The following is a 17910-nucleotide window of genomic DNA, read 5'->3' as shown; positions in this document are numbered from 1 at the left end:
AGTGGAGTGTACTGGGGGAGGGCGGATTGTATACCAATGAAAGAATTTTCCTTTTACTTTTCAAAGAGAAGAGAGAACTAGGGGGGAGGGGTGGGCAGGGAGAAAAATGCAACAATCAATGAATGGAAATCCAAAGTTTGAGTAAACATTCATTAAAATGAATAATATTTTTTTTAAAAAAGATGATTCAACAGAGTGGGGTAATTCTCACAGTCTCATTGTATAACACGCAAATAAAATCTTGCGGTTGTTACTGTTGTGTATGTGCTATCGAGTTCACTACCACTGATAGGGACCCTGTGCACAAAAATTCTGAACCTTCCCCTGTCCTGAGCCAGTCTGTCTCTGACACGCCTACCCTCATTACTCCAGTTACTGTGTCAATCCATCTCATGTGGGGTCTTCCTCTCCTGCGCTGTCCCTCCTTCCTTCCGAGCATGATGTCCTTCTCCAAGGACTGAACACCAAAACAATCTAGTAAAGAAAATGGATGGGGAAACTAATGAGCACCTCTCACAGAAGATAGATGAATGGCTGAAAGCTTATTAAAAGAATGTTCAATGCACCATTAGTTGTTAGGGAAATAGAATGAAAGTCAGATGAAATGCCACTTCATGACCATTAATCTGGCTAAAATGAAAAAGAGAGGCACCACCAAATATTGGGGAAGATATATAACAGAACTCGGATACTTTGCAAATAAAGCTTTAAAATTATACTATCGCTTTAGGAGAAGTTATTTCATATTAAACTAAATGTACACTTACCTATGGCCCAGCAGTTCCACCCTTTGCTCCTTATTACCAAAGAGAAGTAAAATCATGAACACAAAAAAAGGCTAACCAAGAATGTTCATAAGTATTTATTACTAATAGCCCAAGTGATAAACAACCCAATGGTTATCAAAAGAAAGAAAGATAACCACATTGTAGTTACTCAGACCACATGTTATTAAAGGAACAAAGAACACCTACATAGATGAATCTCAGAAATATGCTGAGAGAGAAAAGCATAGAATAATGCATGCTGTATGAATATAACACATGAAGTTTTAGAATATGAATGACTGTTGGGAAAGAAAGAGAAATCAGTGTTTACTTGAGTGAAAAACAGGGAATTGACTCTGAAGAGATATGGGAGCTTTCTGGGGTGATAGAAATGTTCTGTTTTTGGATGAGGGGAGTGTGTGTGTGAGAGGTAGGGAGAGAACTCATTGAACTGTAACACTTTGATTCTGATTATTTTACTGTACATAAATTAGAACTCAATAAAATATATACGAACCAAAAAAGAAAATGAATTCTCATCTCAGTGAACATGACACAGATAAATGTAAAGCTTATTATTCAGTGAAAAGGCAATCTATAGAAAGAATACATACTGTATGATGTCATTTAAGGTCAGAAAGCAAGTATGTATATTATTGATATGTGAGTTGCTGGATTATGTTGTTGTTGTTAAGTGCTGTTGAGTCATAGACGACTCATAGCGACCCTATGAAAGAAAGACTTGAACACTTGTATAATTTTCATCATTTCTTCAAGTTCATAGAGTTTCAGGGGGAAAGCTATTTCGGAAGTGGATGCCACTCCTGCTTCCAAGCTTGTTTTAATAGGGAGCTCCACTAAACATTGTCCGCCAAGGGTAACCATTATCACATTTGACACATCAATGTCACAGTATTTAGCATCACAGCAACCACGAGTTATCTTTGTACAGCATGTGAACACACCAGGGCTATATGACCTAGAATGTTTGACCAAAAACAATGAAAACCAGGCCTGAGGGCTGCCGATTAAAATCACCCACCTTTGCTTAGTAGCATCACTTTCTATCCACTAGGCCAACAGAGCTCTCTCTATGTTGTTGTTGTTAAAGTACTGTTGAGTCATAGAGGTCTCATAGCAACAAAAGACCTGAACACTTGTATAACTCTTATGTTTCTCCAATGATGTATGAGTAACAGGTAAATGTTTTTTCAACTGCTTGTGAGTCATACCAAAACTATTTAAGATAGTGATTATTCCTGGGAATGGAGGCAGGAGGAGAAGAAGGAGAAATGAAAATGAGGGAGAGGAGTTGGCTTGAGCTGCATTTGTAACTGTCAGGAGAGACACATTGAGAGAGGTCAAGTGCAAGCACAGTAAGTGATTTCCCATCAGCGGCCTCAGTTAACATGGTTTCGGTCCTCTCTGGCTTTAGGTGAACATCAGCACCCAGGAGCTTTGGGAGGAAGTGCTCAGCGCCAAAGGACTAACTGGTAATTCAAAATCATTTTTCCAATCCATTCTTTTTAACAATCTTCAATGACAGATTGAACCATTTAAAGATGGCCTGTATTGAGCACCATGTTCCTGTAACCTTAAGTTGTAAAAATAGAGAATAAAAATCCAGGTGATTTCTTTTGAGAGAGAGAGAGAGAGAGAGAGTGTGTGTTGAATATCTGTCAGTTAAGTTCAGTACCCTAATTGATATTCTCAAATAACTAGGCTCCCTGGTTTCAGAGCTGCTGGTGATACTCAAGGAATGTTAGGTATTAAGCACCAGAACCGTCTTCGAGTGACCTTAGGCACAGAAGGGGAAGGCACTGGCAGGAGTACTGGGCTCTTTTAGAACTCAAGGGCTGGAAGGAGAGCCTGCACGGAGGTACTAGAAGCAGAAAGTGTGAGGTCACGAGCAGTGTCTGGGAGCTGCCTTGTCCCTGTCTTCCTTGGTTAACTTTCTGTTACTTTACAACATTGGCCCCAACACACAGTGGCTTAAAGCAGTGAATCTCCACGCCCGCCCCCGCCCCGTACCCTGCACCTTCAGGAATCTAAGTGTCCTTTGTTAGGTGCCCCTGCCCCAGGCTCCACCAGGGGCAGGTCTGCTTCAAAGGCAGGCCTCCGCAGCTCATGTCCAAGGTCACTCACATGACCGTTGGCAGGCTTCACATCCTCACTGAATGGTGGCCAGAGATGTGAATTTCTTGCCCTCAGTTTCTCAAGCTGACAACTTACAAGATAATTGTTAGCATCCACTTCCTAAACAACATGTCTCCAGAAACTCTACGGAGTTTGATAAATGTCGATAGTTGTAGAGGGGCTTCAGGCCTTTTGTTCATAGGGTCGCTATGAGTCATGCTCAACTCGAAGGCAATCGACAACAACAACTGCAGAGCAAAGGGGGACAAGGGAGAGAGAGAGAGACTCCGACTTAATCTGGAACATGATGTTCCACCACTTTCACTATATTCTATTTCTTAGAAACCGGTCCTTAGGCACAGCCCAGAATCCAGACTACACAAAGGCTAATTAGTACCAAAGAGTGGGGAATTGCTGGAGATGATAATTTTAGGAGAGCTCTCTCGCTCTCTCTCTCCCTCTCTACCTCCTTCCCTCCCTCTCTTCTCTCTCTCTCTCACACACACCCCTCCCCTTTCTTGCCTTCTCTTTCATTCATGCTAGACATCCCTGAATGTTTCTGTTCAGGTATTGAGATTTATCCGGGAGAGGGTGAAACCAGGCTTCTCCTTGGAGGCAAGGATTCTGAAGCTCCGTCTGACATATTTTGGACATGTCGCAATGAGGGATCAGTCCTTGAGGAGGGACGTCATGCTCAGAAGGGTGGAGGGACAGCGCAGGAGAGGAAGATCCTGGATGAGATGGGTTGATTCAGTGATCGAATGGGTTAGCACAGGATAGAGCAGGGCTCAGAGCTGGTACAGGGTACATAGCGTCGCTGTAAGTCGCAGACTTGACAGCACCTAACAACATCATATATACTCTTGCTCACACTGCTTGTAACTTGTCTGATCACTCTTCATTGCCACTTCTCCACTGAATAACTTCTCAACTCCGTCGCCCTCCCCATGACAAACTGAGTTTGTCTTTCCAGAGCCTTTACTGCTGTTGTTGCCTGAGATGTGTGCTGAGCTCCAACCCTCTGATGTCATAGTTGTTGTTCATTTCTGTAGAGTTGACAACACAGAGACCCTGTGAAGAATAAGTCTGAGCCTTCCCCTCACGTGCTCCCTCTCTGTGATCTTCATCCTGCCTGAGCCCACTCTAGCGGCCCCTGTGTCCGTCCTTCTCATTGAAGATCTCCCTCTTTCCCCGGAGAAATGCTTATTCTCAAGCCCAGCTCAAAGGCAGCCTCCTGGAATGAAGTCTTCCCAGAGCTTCTGGGTGGACACTTCTGCCGGAAATCTCCTCGTGTATTTGGGGTGAGACTCTGTCATCTCAAACCACTCCCGACACACCCCCTCTTGGTGTCCCCACCTGGGTGGATGCCACCAAGGCTTCTCCCTACACCATCCACACAGGGGTGTTGATGTTTGCATTTCTCCTCACGCGTTTATTAGTCCAGGCCTGGAACCATGTGGTACTAAATAAAGATTAGCTGCATTCATCATTGTGTGGGTGGGAATATTGCTAAAATCTACTGCTGTTTGAGGGGTTACAAAGCTTTTTGGATAATGTCAAGTCTTATTTTTTTATTTTATTTATTAGAATGTTTTATTGAGAGTCAGAAGTTCAATTTATTGGCACACAAGCTAAGTAAGACAGGCCAGTGCTAACCAAGGTTCATGAATGCAGGGCCCGTCACTTGTCCAAGGGGCCACGATTGGGGATGGATTTCACTCCACAACCATCTAGAATGAGGCACCTTTGAGCCACCATATTTTCAAACTCATCGGCATTGAACTTTATAAAGCCCCACTTCTTAGAGATATGAATCTTCTGGTGCCCAGGGAACTTAAATTTGGCTCTGCGGAGGGCCTCAGTCACATGCTCCTTGTTCTAAAGCTTGGTATGAATCGACATAATGACCTGGCCAATGTGGACCCTGGCCACTGTACCCTGGGGTTTTCCAAAGGCATCTCACATACCTGTCTGGAGCCTAAATGAGGACAAGGCATGTGTAACATCAGAAGCATGAATGGAAGTGCAGCCAAGAGTTGTCTCCAAGGACCCTTAGGGCAACCCATACATGCAACAGGCTGCATATATTACCAAGGAGTTGCTGTTCGCAGCCATTGCACACCAGCCCCCACAGAAAAGGAGGACTGGTGGCTTAATTAGCTGCCAGAAGTCTTACATTTTTATTTATTTTTTCTTATTTTCTGTGCAACAGAACATGGCTCCAACACACATACACACTCACACATTCATGCTCAGCTTGCCGCTCACTGTCTCTCTGCGAAACTATGCCACCTAGCAGAATCAATCAGCATTCCCGTATTTGCGCACTTGGCTTCTTCCCTGGGCCCTACAGTTTCTAAGTCAATTACTTCACCACTTCAAGTTTCATTGTCCTCATCCATATGGAAGGATAACATAAGCTTCTTCCTGGGCTTTTTTGGAAGGAAATAAACTGCTTTTGCAGCTTCATAGAGATTGTTGATGTTGTTGGGTATCTTCGAGTCGGAACCATGCTGACCTTCTGGTGGGTTTTCAGAGGCAGTTAATCACGTGGAGTTAATACTGTGGAGCAGCTGGTGGATTTGAACCACCTGCCTTTGGGTTGGTAGTGCAGCTTCTCAGGGTAGAACTCCTCCAGCCCACATTCCACACTCCTTTTGTGACCTTTGCCCCTGCTTCCCACAGCACAATCCCAGGCACATCTGTGGTCTTGGGACCCCCTGAGCCCCTCACCTATTTGGCTGCCCGAGTGACCCCCTCTGTGCCTCCCAGACAAGCCTGGTTTTTCTCCCCAAGCCCAATGACAATCTCCCCTACACTGGGAAGCCTTCCTTCCCTCTAATCCAGCACAGTGTTGATACAACCTTGACACAATCTAGGCTAATTTTAATAAGGGTCATTTGTGTAATACTGTACTAATAGCTCTCATTTGATATGCAAGTTTTGAAATGTTAAGTCCTCCAAGAATAAAATTGCAAGTTATATGCTATTATGTTGTTGTTGTTGTTGTTAAGTGCCATCGAGTCGTAGACGACTCATAGCGACCCTATGAACGAAAGTCCTCAACACTTGCGTGACTTTCATCCTTTCTCCAGGTTCATAGAGTTTTGAGGACTTTCGTTCATAGGGTCGCTATGAGTCGCTTACAACTCAATGTCACTTAACAACTTAGAGAGAGACCAGTTGGCCTAGTGGACAGAAAGTGATGCCAAAGGTGGCTGACTCTAATCCACAGCTTCAGGCCTGTTTTTTAATTGTTTTTGGTCAAACATTCTTTTAGGTCATATAACCCTGCTGTGTCCACTTGCCGTACAAAGGTAACTTGTGGTTGCTGTGAAGCTGTACACTGTGACACTTGTCTTTTTAAAGAAGATGTTAGTGCAATTTCCCATCAGTCAGTAGACTTGCAGAGATCCATACACTGAGATGGTTTTATACTATACTGAACACATCAAGAAGGAAAAAGGGTCTCAGAGTAAGCACTAGACCATGATGCTCACACATAGACCAGGATGAGGAAACTGCAAAGCTGGCGAAGAAGCACCAAATCAGTCCCCCACCCAGTGGGATATCTACATGTGCACTTCCTGTTTTCAGCGATCCTCACACGTGTGTAAGTAAAATTGTGCTCCACAGGGCTCCCAACAGCTGATTTTACCCATGGTGGACAGTGTTGGCTGGAGCTCCCAAGCTTGGAAGCAGGAGTGGCATCCACTTCGGCAAGGATGGTACAGATAGGACAGGGTTCAAATCGACTGTCCGTAGAGTCACTATGAGTTGTACTTGACAGCACCTAACAACAACAATAATAATTAAAACCGTGTTGTCTATGCTTTCTTCCCATGACCATGCCGCACTAGCGGCTAAGGAGCTATGCCTACGATGTTCTGCGTGGATTAGGAATGGCCTCCCCTCCTTTGGGCATATTGTTAGGAGAGGCTACTCCTTAGAAAAGGACATTGTGCTTGGGAAGGTGGAGGGTCAGCAAAGGACAAGAAGACCCTCAGTGAGTTGGATTGACACAGTGACTTCCACAGTGGGCTCGAACGTGGCAAAGACTGTGAGGATGGCACGGAATAGGACAGAGTTCAGATCTGTTGTTTGTAGGATCGCTGTAAGTTGTGCTTAACTTGATGGCACCTAACAACAACTGTGAGTATTTGGAAGACATCTGTCCTCTACAGTGTGGTCAGCTGTGTTGTCACCATCCTAGCATGGGTTGTCCCATGATGCTGTCATTTCTCTGATGGGCTGAACTGTCCCTGTATCTACCAGATACATATGAGAACTTGCTTACAAGTCTCACAACTTACCTACAGTCACAGGAGAGGTTTTTCTCTCACCCAACTCTACCACACTCAATAGATTGAAACCAAAGAATAAAAATCCATCCAAGATTCCATAGAGCTATCCACCAGGTTCTTTGTAGGAGAAAAGAAAAGATTGATCTATAGCATAAAATTCTGCTTTCCCCAAATCAAATGACATTTCATTCATTGGGGCAAATGTTTGTCAGCAGAGAACAACATATGGATGCCAAGTGTGACCTCTGTGACATTCACAAAAGGAGACAGTCCCAGCCACAGCATCCACATTACAAATCCAGTTTCCATAATGTCAGGCTTGGTCTCCCACATCTTCTATTCCCAACATCAACCTTACTGCTCTCCTTCTGGGTCTGAAATTCATGGTCTGATCATTTATGTAATACTGTACTAATAGCTCTCATTTGATAGACAAGTTTTGAAATGTAAGTCCTCCAAGAATAAAACTGCTAGTTGTATGCTACTATGTTGTTGCTGTTGTTAAGTGCTGATGAGTCGTAGGCGACTTATAGCGACCCAATGAATGCAAGTCCTCAACACTTGCATGACTTTCATCCTGTCTCCAGGTTTCTAGGACTTTCATTCATAGGGTTGTTATGAGTTGCCTATGACTCGATGGCACTTAACAATATAGAGACCAGTTAGCCTAGTGGACAGAAAGTGATGCTCCAAGCCAAAGGTGGGTAACTCACACTAATCTCAAAGAACCATTCTCATGGTTATCAGGTTTACTAGGGAAGTAAACAGGTTACAATTCAGGGGAGCAGCAGAATTTAATTCCTCAGTCAATACAGCTTCTCACGCATGCTCGCAGGACAGCTTAGGTCAGTGTTGCAAACCTCTGTTCTCTTAGTCCTGTAACTTATGGCCTCTTGCCCCCCACCCCGTGTCCTCCTACAAGCTTGGGCAGAGGCCCCTGGCTCTGGCTCTAGGGGGCCCCTCGTCAGCCCTGCCTCATGTCTGTGTGTCCCTCTCTCCTGGTGCTGCTGCTTCTCTCCTGCAGGTCCTGGTCTGACGGGCATAGGAAGCTCTAGCGCTGAAGGATGTGTTTGTTCCTTGATAGTGAGATGCCCAGTCATCTATTGCTAAGCCTGCTTAACTGAAACCTGATGGGATGGAAGAACTGGCCACTCCTATAACAAACTGTTTAAACAAACATTAGTTCATGTTCCCTCCCACAGAGTGAAATGCAAAGTTAATGGCTAGAAAAGCCGTTTTGACAATAAACCTATGTTCCTACAATGCTTTATATAATTAGAGTAGGTAAGTGTCCATTGTTTGCTGACAGGTCACCTACACTGACTCCTTTCTATTGGAAAAATTGTTTTTGTTGCTCTACGCTAGGCCTGACTCTAAATGTAATCCCCAAAATTAAAAAAAAAATTATTACGGTTTAAGTGAAAGTTTACAAAGTGTATTAGTTTCCTGCTCAAGAATTTATACACAGATTGTCTCATGGTTGGAACCCCCTCCATGTGTCCGCCTGTTCCCACTTCCAGCTGGGTTCTTGTTTCCCTTCTCAGAGCTTTCCGGCCACCACGGTGCCTTCTGAAGTTTGCTTTGGGGCAAATGCTTTTCTTTTTGATCTCAGAGTTGGATGCTTTGAGGAGCATGTTCCTCAAAGGTGTTATGGTCTCTTTACGTTGCTGCTGCTGTTCTATCCTGTTGGGTCAGAACCAAGTCATAGGTGGCCCTGCAGCGTGTTTTCAGAGGCAGTAAATCGCATGGGAGGACACTGCCCATCTTTCTCCTGGGGAGCAGCTGGATTCCAACCAAGAGCCTTTGAGTTGGCAGCGCAGCTCCTTACCATTGGGCCTCCAGCACACTCTCATTTCCTTTTCAGGATTCCCTTTTCCTTTGCTGTAATGTGACCTCCAACAGGGATTCTCAGTTGGAGAGGGTGTCTAAGGGCTCAGGGTTTCCATCAGTCTCTATCAAACCATCAAGTCTGGTCTTTTTTTGTTAATGCGAATGTTCTTCTACCTCTTTCTTTCACTCTGTCTGGGACCTTCTTTTGTGATCTCAGTCAAACTGGTTGGTGGCAGTCAACCATCTAGATCTTCCGGTCTTGGGCCTGTGGAAGCTGTGGGCCACGTGGCCTAATAGTCTGAAAATTCTTAAGGTAGAGAATACAATTTAAAAAAAAATTTGTTTATGTGTGTGTACCGTCAAATTGGATCTGACTGGTACAGGAGGAGATTGTCCCTCCTTCTTCCACGGAGCAGCTGGTGGATTTGAACCATGCACCTCTGAGATTGCAGTGCAGCTTCTTGAATAATACATTTAAAAATAATCTTCCCTGCTATTGTTGTTGTGTTACTGTATACGAGAGTTGGAACCAACCCTAACTGACCCTCCAGTGGGTTTTCAGAGGCAGTTAATTGCACAGGTTAATTGGCCATCCTTCTCCTGCAAAGGAGCTGGTGGATTTGAACCACGTGCCTTTGGGATTGCAGCACAGCTTCTTGCCTCTAGGCCACCAGAGATCCCTGCTATCCTTAATTCTGTGCAATACTTAACTTTCCTGCCATCCTTAATTAATTTTTAAAGATATTTTCTTATTGTAGTGAAAATAGAAAAAGAACCAAAGCTAAGCACCAATTCAAAAATTTCTACTTCTATAACTCAGTCATGTTGGTTACATTTTTCAAGTGATATATCCATTGTCACAGTCTTTTTTCCAAATTATCCCACTATCATTAATATAAGTTCACTGCACCCCTATACAAAAAAATTCCCCTCTGAAATGGAAAGAATTTGTTAGAATTGTATTGGAAGTTTGTAAATAAACTAGTAAAAAAAAAAGTGAACTGAAGGAATGGGAAGGGAGAGGGGATAAAATATGCAACAATGAATGAATGAAAATATAACTTTTCTTAAAATCACAATTAAAATAAAAAATTTATTAAAAAAAAAATTCTCCTCTCCTCTTCCCACTGTTGCCCAGTTGAAGGTTCCTATTTCTTGATCCTTCACAGTTGTTGACGTGTATCAGGGCTGGTGTGGACCCTGCAAACCTGTTCTGAGCCTCTTCCAGAAGATGAGGGTTGAGGCTGGCCCGGAGCGCCTGCATTTCGCAACAGTAAGATTATATCACAGCAAAAAAATTACACAACACTGGACAAAAATAGAAAATTTAGGAACGGTGAAGAATAGCAGTTGTAAGTGGCCCTTTTGAGATCATTAAAAAGGCATCAATTGTTTATTTTGGGGGGAGGTGATATTTATTACAGGGCCTTAAAATTTCCCTAAATATGAGGATCTTTCCTTCCTCTATCCCCCCCCCCCCCCAATAACGAACTCTTTGGGCTTCTTCTTGAAGCGGGGTATGTGTCATTCAAATGCATATGCTTCTTCTAGATGCAAAACACATTCTGGACAGAATTTCTACTCTCACAGAATACAATTTCAAGATTTCTAGCCTCTCTTCCAGAATGGAATTTTTATTAAACTTTCCCTTGGATTCATTTATGGAAAAGGAGTAAAAATTCCTGATGGACACAGCTGATATGCTTCCTAGATTTCAGGTTCATAGGTAACTTAGGGACGGGAGAAAAGAAACATATATTACACTAATCTCTTCAGGAATTTACCCTCAAGGACTTGGGTGTTCCACCATTGGGACTGCTTCTGTCAAGTCTGTTGAGGAAATGCTTAGATGGAGAATCTCTGTATAGTGAGTTTATCAGGCCTTGATGACAGTTGGAGGACCTGCCGTTTCCACACTTGGTGGCAGCAGGATTGAGAGACCATAGCTTCCTTGTGTTGGATGAATAGCTGGGTGTGAAGCAAAGGGTTCCACATATTCCTCATACTAGTACGTTGGCAGTAGCTTTTAGCAATATGTTGACAGGACACCTGTTAGGACCCAGGCAATAGAAGGGCACCAGGGGAGCCAGTGAAGACTTCACTCATGCAAGCATTCACGGGGTTTTGCTTGGGGTAGGTCCCCCGCCACCTTGCCTCCATGCCCACCCAATCCCAAGGTGCCTTCTGACACCTAGGTGGTGGTTGTTGTTTTTTTAAAGGCAGAAGCAGACTGTCTCGACGTCCTTGAAAAATACCGAGGAAAGTGTGAGCCAACCTTTCTGTTTTATGCGGTAAGCGCTGTTTAAGAAACAGGACGTGGCAGGGAGGGGCAAGTCATCAGATTCCGTTGTGATTGGTGACACCCTAGGGCGTTTACTCGGTGGAAGTGGAAGGAGGACCTTCTCCACCTGAACTTTCACCTGAACGTCCAGGTCCACTCCTTTGTGTGAAATGTTCTCACTCCTCCCTCATCGCCAGTCAAGCCGGAGCCGACTCACAGCTGACCCTCCGGTGTGTTTTCAGAGGCTGAAAATCACAAGGGAGGAGATTGCTCGTCTTTCTCTCATGGAGCAGCCGGTGGATTTGAACCTCTTACCTTTGAGTTGTCAGCGCAACTCCCTACAGCTAGGCCGGCAAGCAGACAATACAAGCATGTTCAAATAAAGCAGGAAACTTGCTTTTACTCCTCCATTTGAGAGTTGGGCATCAGCTCTGCCTGTGTTTTCAGGTCCCCACTGCTCCACTCTTAAAGCTGATGGTGCCGTGTTCACGTCTTTGTCCCTCTCTATACCCACTCTACTCCACATTCATACCCTTTGCTTCTGATCTGGTGCTTGGCATATAGTAACATCTCAATAAAAAGCTTTAGGCAGCATAAGCAAGGGGTGAGCCACACGTGGTCACTCACAACATGCTTGGCCCTGTTAACTTGCTCCCAGTTTCCCCTTAAGAAAGTTCTAGAAGGAAGGACATAGGTGAGAAAATAAAGAGGGAAGAAGAGACATTATTTCAGAATGAGGGACAGGCAGTCCCAGGCTGTCCTGCCCCAGGGTGGCCGCAGGAGGTGAAAGCAGTGGCCAGCGCACCTGGACGTGAGTGATGGGGGAGGCTCCCAGCAACCTTGATCGTGGATACATTCCAGAAAAAAAAACCCAAAACAAAAACAAACAAACCAAAAAATCCAACAACAACAAAGACCGCCACAAAACCCTTATACATTCTTGAGGTAGCTTGAAAAAGGTTAACATGTGGAAATAGGGTTTCATGAGGTGTGACCCATCTGTGTGTTCCAGGGAGGAGAGCTGGTGGCTGTGGTGAGAGGTGTGAACGCCCCACTGCTGCAGGAGACCATCCTGGACCAGCTGGCGGCCGAGGAGCGAGTGCTGAGCGAGGGCAGAGAACGCAGAGTGGTAACTGAGGTCTCCTGGGAGCAGCGAGCTGCCCAAGTGTTCTCACGGGGCCACAGAGGCCAGCAGGGTTCCCTCCATCTCCCCCCTCTCCCGCTCCCGTGAGTTTGTTAGAGTTATTGCTCCTACATAAGTCCCCGCATTGGATTAATTCCTCACTTAGAGCTGAGTTGGAGGGCACAGTGATCCACTCTGACGCATACAGATTTTGCAACTTTCTTTTTAAAATCTCTTCCCCATCATCTAGACTCCTTAGAGCTCTCTTACCCGTGTAGCTTTCACCTTGCACTTTACCTTTTTCCTTTCTGGAATGCTGACGGGATCAGCTATTCCACTACTTGGAATACATCCTGAGAATATGACAACTGAGGCACAAACTGAGATTTGTACACCAGTGTTCATAGCAGCATTATTCATCATCACAAGAACATGGAAACAGCCCAAATGTCCAATCACAAATGAATGGATTGAGAAATTATGGTACAGTCACACAATGGAATACTAGGCAACACACAGGAGCAATAACTTTGTAAATTATTACCTAAATTGGGAGGGACTGGAGAGCATTATGCTGAGTGAACTAACTCAGTCCCCCAAGGATAAATACTGTATAAAACTGTTATTGTGGAATGAGTATAAGGATCCAGGAGGGGTGGGAGAGGCTGGAAGCAGAGGGATGTAGATGTCCAGGGGGAAGTGGGGGTTAATGACTGGGTTGTACAATTTATTGGGTGTGGGGGATAAAGGAAATGGAAAGAATTTGTTCGAATTTGTATTAGAATTTTGTAAGTAAACTAGTAAAAAAAAATCTAAAAAAAATAAAATCAAATCTCTTCCCCATCATCTAGACACCTTTGAGCTCTCTTAGCCATGTGACCTCACACTTTATCACTTTTCTTTCTGGAATGCTGACAAAGGATCAGAAATAAAAATAAAGCTATGGGATCTAGTGGTGGGCAGTCTGCCCTCAGCCCCACTGCAAAATCTTTCCTTGGGAGTGGCCCTCACTTCCTAGCCCTGAAAGGTTTGCCCAATGATCTTAATTTAGAAATCAACCTTTCCTAATTTAGGGAGCTCTGGTGGCCTAAGGGTGTCCATCCCAAAGGTAATCAGTTTGAATCCAGCCTCTGCTCCCTGGGGACAAAGATGGGCAATCTTCTCCTGTGTGATTGACTGTCTCTGAAAACCCCTAGAGGGTCAGCTATGAGTGGATTCCAACAATGTAGCAATAGCTTTAAAATGGTGCTTTGGCAATGCCATGAGAAATAGGATCATCAGAATTTGATAACCTAGATTGCAAACTTTTCACAAATTATGGGCTGTCTTTGAATAGCAACACGCCTGAAGCCCAAAGACTTTGTGGCTTTCTGGCATTGTTCATAATTCCACAGCTGACTCCAAGTAAAGCTTTACGTGCTTTTGTGTCAGCTGCGACTCATAGCGACCCTACACATACGGCTCTGAACCTTCCCTGTCCTGAGCCAATCTCACTGTCTCTGACACACCTACCCCTATTACCTGTCACTGAGTCAATCCATCCCATCCAGGGTCTTCCTCTCCTGCGCTGTCCCTTCACCCTTCCAGTCATGATGTTCTTCTCCGAGGACTGAGACCTCCTGGCAACCTGCCCCAAAGTATGTGAGATGGAGCCTCAAAATCCTTGCCTCCAATGAGAAACTTGGTTTCACCTTCTCCAGGTCAGACCTGTTAGTAATCTTGGCAGTCGATGGTATGTTCAGTACTCTTCTCCAGCACCACAACTCAAAGGCATTGATTCTTCTTCTGTCATCCTTTGTCATATTCAGCTCTGTGAGGCATAGCAAGTAATTGAGAAGACTATGGCCTGGATGAGGCACACCTTAATCTTTGCAGTGACATTGTTGCTCTTCAGCACTCTAGAGAGGTCCCTGACAGCCAATTTTCCCAGTGAAATTAGTATTTTGATTTCCTGATTGCTGGTGCCAATAGTGTTGTAGAAATTAGAATGAAATCTTTTTTTCCCTCCAGGAAAACTGGCAGTCTTACCACCAAGGGACAAAATTGCTAATACTTACATTTACATAATGCTCTAGGAACAGCTGTTGTCTAATACTCATTTGCATTTCCATTGTTGTTCTGTCTTTTTTAAAAAATTTTATTATTTTTGTGTGTGTGTACCGTCAAATCAGATCCGACTGGTACAGAAGGAGATTGTCTCTCCTTTTCCAGCAGAACATCTGGTGGATTCGAACTGTGCACCTCTGGGATTCCAGTGCAGCTTCTTGCCACTACGCCCCCAGAGCTTGCCTTTTTTTTTTTTTTTTATGTGTGTACCGTCAAATTGAATCTGACTGGTACAGGAGGTGATTGTTCCTCCTTCTTCAGCAGAGCGTCTGGTGGATTTGAACTGCGCATCTCTGGGATTACAATGCAGCCTCTTGCCATTAGGCCACCAGAGCTCACCTGTTCTGTCTTTTTTTAAAAAAATCTTTTTTATTGATTTGCATACAAAATTCACACACATTGTTTTACGCTTTCTTTCATTCACATTGTATTTTATCCAATCATTTCGATACACTGTATTTTAGAATATTAAAATTACCATTGAACAATGCCCGCCATTTCCCATCTTTTCAGGTCCCAGCCAAATCTTTCCTATTTGCTTTACAACCTCCCTCCACCCACCAAATTGTCCACCCTCTTGGTTTCTTCCCTTCCCAGCCTCACCCTTATGCTCACATCCCTTACCTCCTTGGGTCTCCATACATGTTTTACTAGTTATCCTTCTCTTTTTTACATTAATAGTAGTATGCAGTATTTGTCCTTCTAAGACTGAGTTAGTTCACTAAGCATAATGCTCTCTAGTCTTTCCCAAGTTATGTAGTATTTTTCTAAATAGTTGCTCCTGTGTGCTACATATTATTCCATTGTGTGACTGTACCATGCTTTCTTAATCTATTCAATTGTGGTTGGACATTTGGGCTGTTTCCAGATTTTTTGTATGGTGAATAACACTGTTATGAACATTGCCAATTTCTTTTCTTCCTCTTAGTTTCTACTTGATGCTCATGAAATCGGAAAGAATCTATAACCTAAGATGAATCAACATAGATTCCCTTGTCTCCTGACTCCCCACCTCACCCCATCACCCACCCAGCTGCTAAAGGGGTTCTTTGTAAGGTTCCCCAAACTCTGACAATCTTGACCTGCTTCTTGTAGTGCAGACTATCCCTGGGTGTTTTGGGTTTTTTTTTTTTTTATGATCTTTTGGATAATATTAATTAACTCATTACTTCCTGTTCATGTCCGACTTGTCCTATTAATAGATCAAAGATGCAGCTCTTATTGATGAAGAGGAACTTGATTCCCAGAAAAAGGACGGTGGTGACGACGAGGGCGTGGGTGAGGAACCAGTCAGAAAGACAGAAAGCCCAATGAGGCTCAGAGGGGGTTTTACGTGTATGCATCACCAGTCTGTCCACACGAATGCCAGAACATCCTGTCAAAGCTCCACCTGCCTCTTCCTGGCACTTCACAGCCTTCCAATCAGGGTCAAATCTAGCAAGGGTGACATTAATGATGGTAATTCCTGGGCGAAAGAAAATCCCCATTAGATAAAAGGGAGGGTAGTAACACTATTCATTTAAAATAGTGACGATGATAATTCCTTAGTCCTTAGTCAAACTATGGAGCTCTGGTGGCCTAGTTGGAAGAGGGCTGTGCTGTCAAACCAAAGGCAGGCGGTTCGAATGCACAAGCTGCTCCAACAGAGAAAGATGGCCAATTTAAAGCATCATAAACCCCTGGAAGGGACTTCTGGTGGCCTAGTGCTAAGAAGCTGCACTGCTCTTTGCCACATTTACTTCTAGAATAAAGACCGTTCTCAGCAACCGGATTGCTGACATTCCAGGGACTGTCGACATGACTCTGAAGGGCTGTACTGTTATTGTGAAAAGTTCATGGGAAACCTTGCAGAGGGACTGCAATCACGTCAATGTGGAGCTCAGTCTTCTCAGAAAGAAGAAGAGGCTTCGTGTTGACAAGTGCTGGGGGAACAGGAAGGAACTGGCTATGGTTGGCACCATCTGTAGCCACATACAGAACATGAACATGACCAAGGGGGTTACACTAGGCTTTCATTACAAGACGAGGTCTGTGTCTGCTCATTTCCCCATCAACGTCACGGAGTCAGACAGAGATGTGCAGGGTGCACAAGGCTGTGGTCCAAAGCAGGTGACTCCTCACCCTGACAGAGGAGGGGCCATCTAGACCCCCACCCCCCTGCCCAGGGGCAGCCAGTCACACTGACCGCTCAAGGCTGGTGTCTTGGCTCAAAGCCATGCCAATTTGATCTTCTCAGAATTTAAACTGAGACCGAGGCGTGAGGTTGCATTTTGGTAGAATGTGCTGGGAGAAAATCACTGAAAGTCCTCTAAGCTCAGAAGCTGGGACAGCCGTTATTGGCCACACGGACAGGAGAGTTCAAAAGCAGGAGGCAGGAGGGGAGAACCTCGCAGGCAGCGGCAGAAGATGGGAGGTCACGAGAGGGTGATGGCGTTCTGGGGCGGTCACGCTTGGGCTGCCTCCTTCCAGTCCCTTGCGGGCCCAGCCCCTCTGTTGTTTCTCTCTCCCAGAGTATCTTTGAGCAGCCCCCTCCTCCCTTCTTCCTGAGCCTCACTGAGCCTGGCTCTGTTACTCTGAGCAAGGTGGAGGTCAAGGTCTAGTGTGAGGGCCTGGCATTCTTAAGAGCCAGCAGCCGACAGGCTTGGCCAAAGGGCCAGAGGAGGAAATGCAGGGAGCCCAGGGCTGAGCCTGGGGCTTGGTGCTTGGGTGGCTTCAGGGGAAGCTGTGTGTGACCTCTGAACAGCCTCAGAGCCCGTGCTCAGAGCCCAGCACCCAACAGCACCGGCCTTTGCCTTTTTCCAGTTTCCCCGGGAAAGAACTGTACTGTGGCCATCATTAAACCAGATGCCGTGGTCCATGGAAATGCTGACGAGATCATGATGAAGGTGAGAGAGGTGGAGCGAGCCCACCACGATGGTTTTCATGCCTTCGCGGGGGGGAAAACGGGGCGGTGTGCCGTGCAAAGAGGTGTCCTGGTGGGATAAGGAGGGGTCTGAGGACTGTCAACTAAAATTTCACCTAAATGAAAACAGTTAACCCCAACTGTGACTGATCCTTGGTGGTGAGGGTTTCCAATGCTCTTGAGTGGTGTCTGTCGTTTTTACCGTTTCCACCGAGATAAATGTAAATTTGCGTTTGACTTAATTTAACCCCTTTAGAACATTTACACGTGTGTATATTCTACAGATCCAAGAAGCTGGGTTTGACATCTTGACCTGTGAAGAGAGAACTTTCACAGAGAGAGAAATCCGGCTTTTCTACCAGCACAGAGCAGAAGAGGTGGGCTCGTCTGCTTCCACGCTCTTGTGTGTTCGTTCAACACCGTGTTGACAGATTGCTATCAGGCCAGGAGAAAGTAGGTTA

General features: G+C 44.9%; 1 protein-coding gene across 1 annotated transcript in view; it reads left to right on the top strand.

The window, feature by feature from the left end:
* The window catches only part of NME9 (NME/NM23 family member 9), a 32551-nt gene that overhangs the window by 5818 nt on the left and 8823 nt on the right, over positions 1-17910 (top strand). The window contains exons 2-8 of the mRNA XM_006883427.1: positions 2203-2260; positions 10207-10310; positions 11257-11328; positions 12331-12447; positions 15750-15825; positions 17350-17432; positions 17734-17826. Coding sequence (XP_006883489.1) covers positions 2203-2260; positions 10207-10310; positions 11257-11328; positions 12331-12447; positions 15750-15825; positions 17350-17432; positions 17734-17826 — 603 coding nt within the window. The remainder of the gene's footprint in view (positions 1-2202; positions 2261-10206; positions 10311-11256; positions 11329-12330; positions 12448-15749; positions 15826-17349; positions 17433-17733; positions 17827-17910) is intronic.

This window comes from Elephantulus edwardii, unplaced genomic scaffold (assembly GCF_000299155.1).
Source record: "Elephantulus edwardii isolate Elephantulus edwardi_28Jun2011 unplaced genomic scaffold, EleEdw1.0 scaffold00027, whole genome shotgun sequence".
NCBI classification, from domain to species: domain Eukaryota; kingdom Metazoa; phylum Chordata; class Mammalia; order Macroscelidea; family Macroscelididae; genus Elephantulus; species Elephantulus edwardii.
The sequence above is the reverse complement of the archived record's forward strand: the minus strand, read 5'-3'. Positions and strand labels throughout refer to the sequence as shown.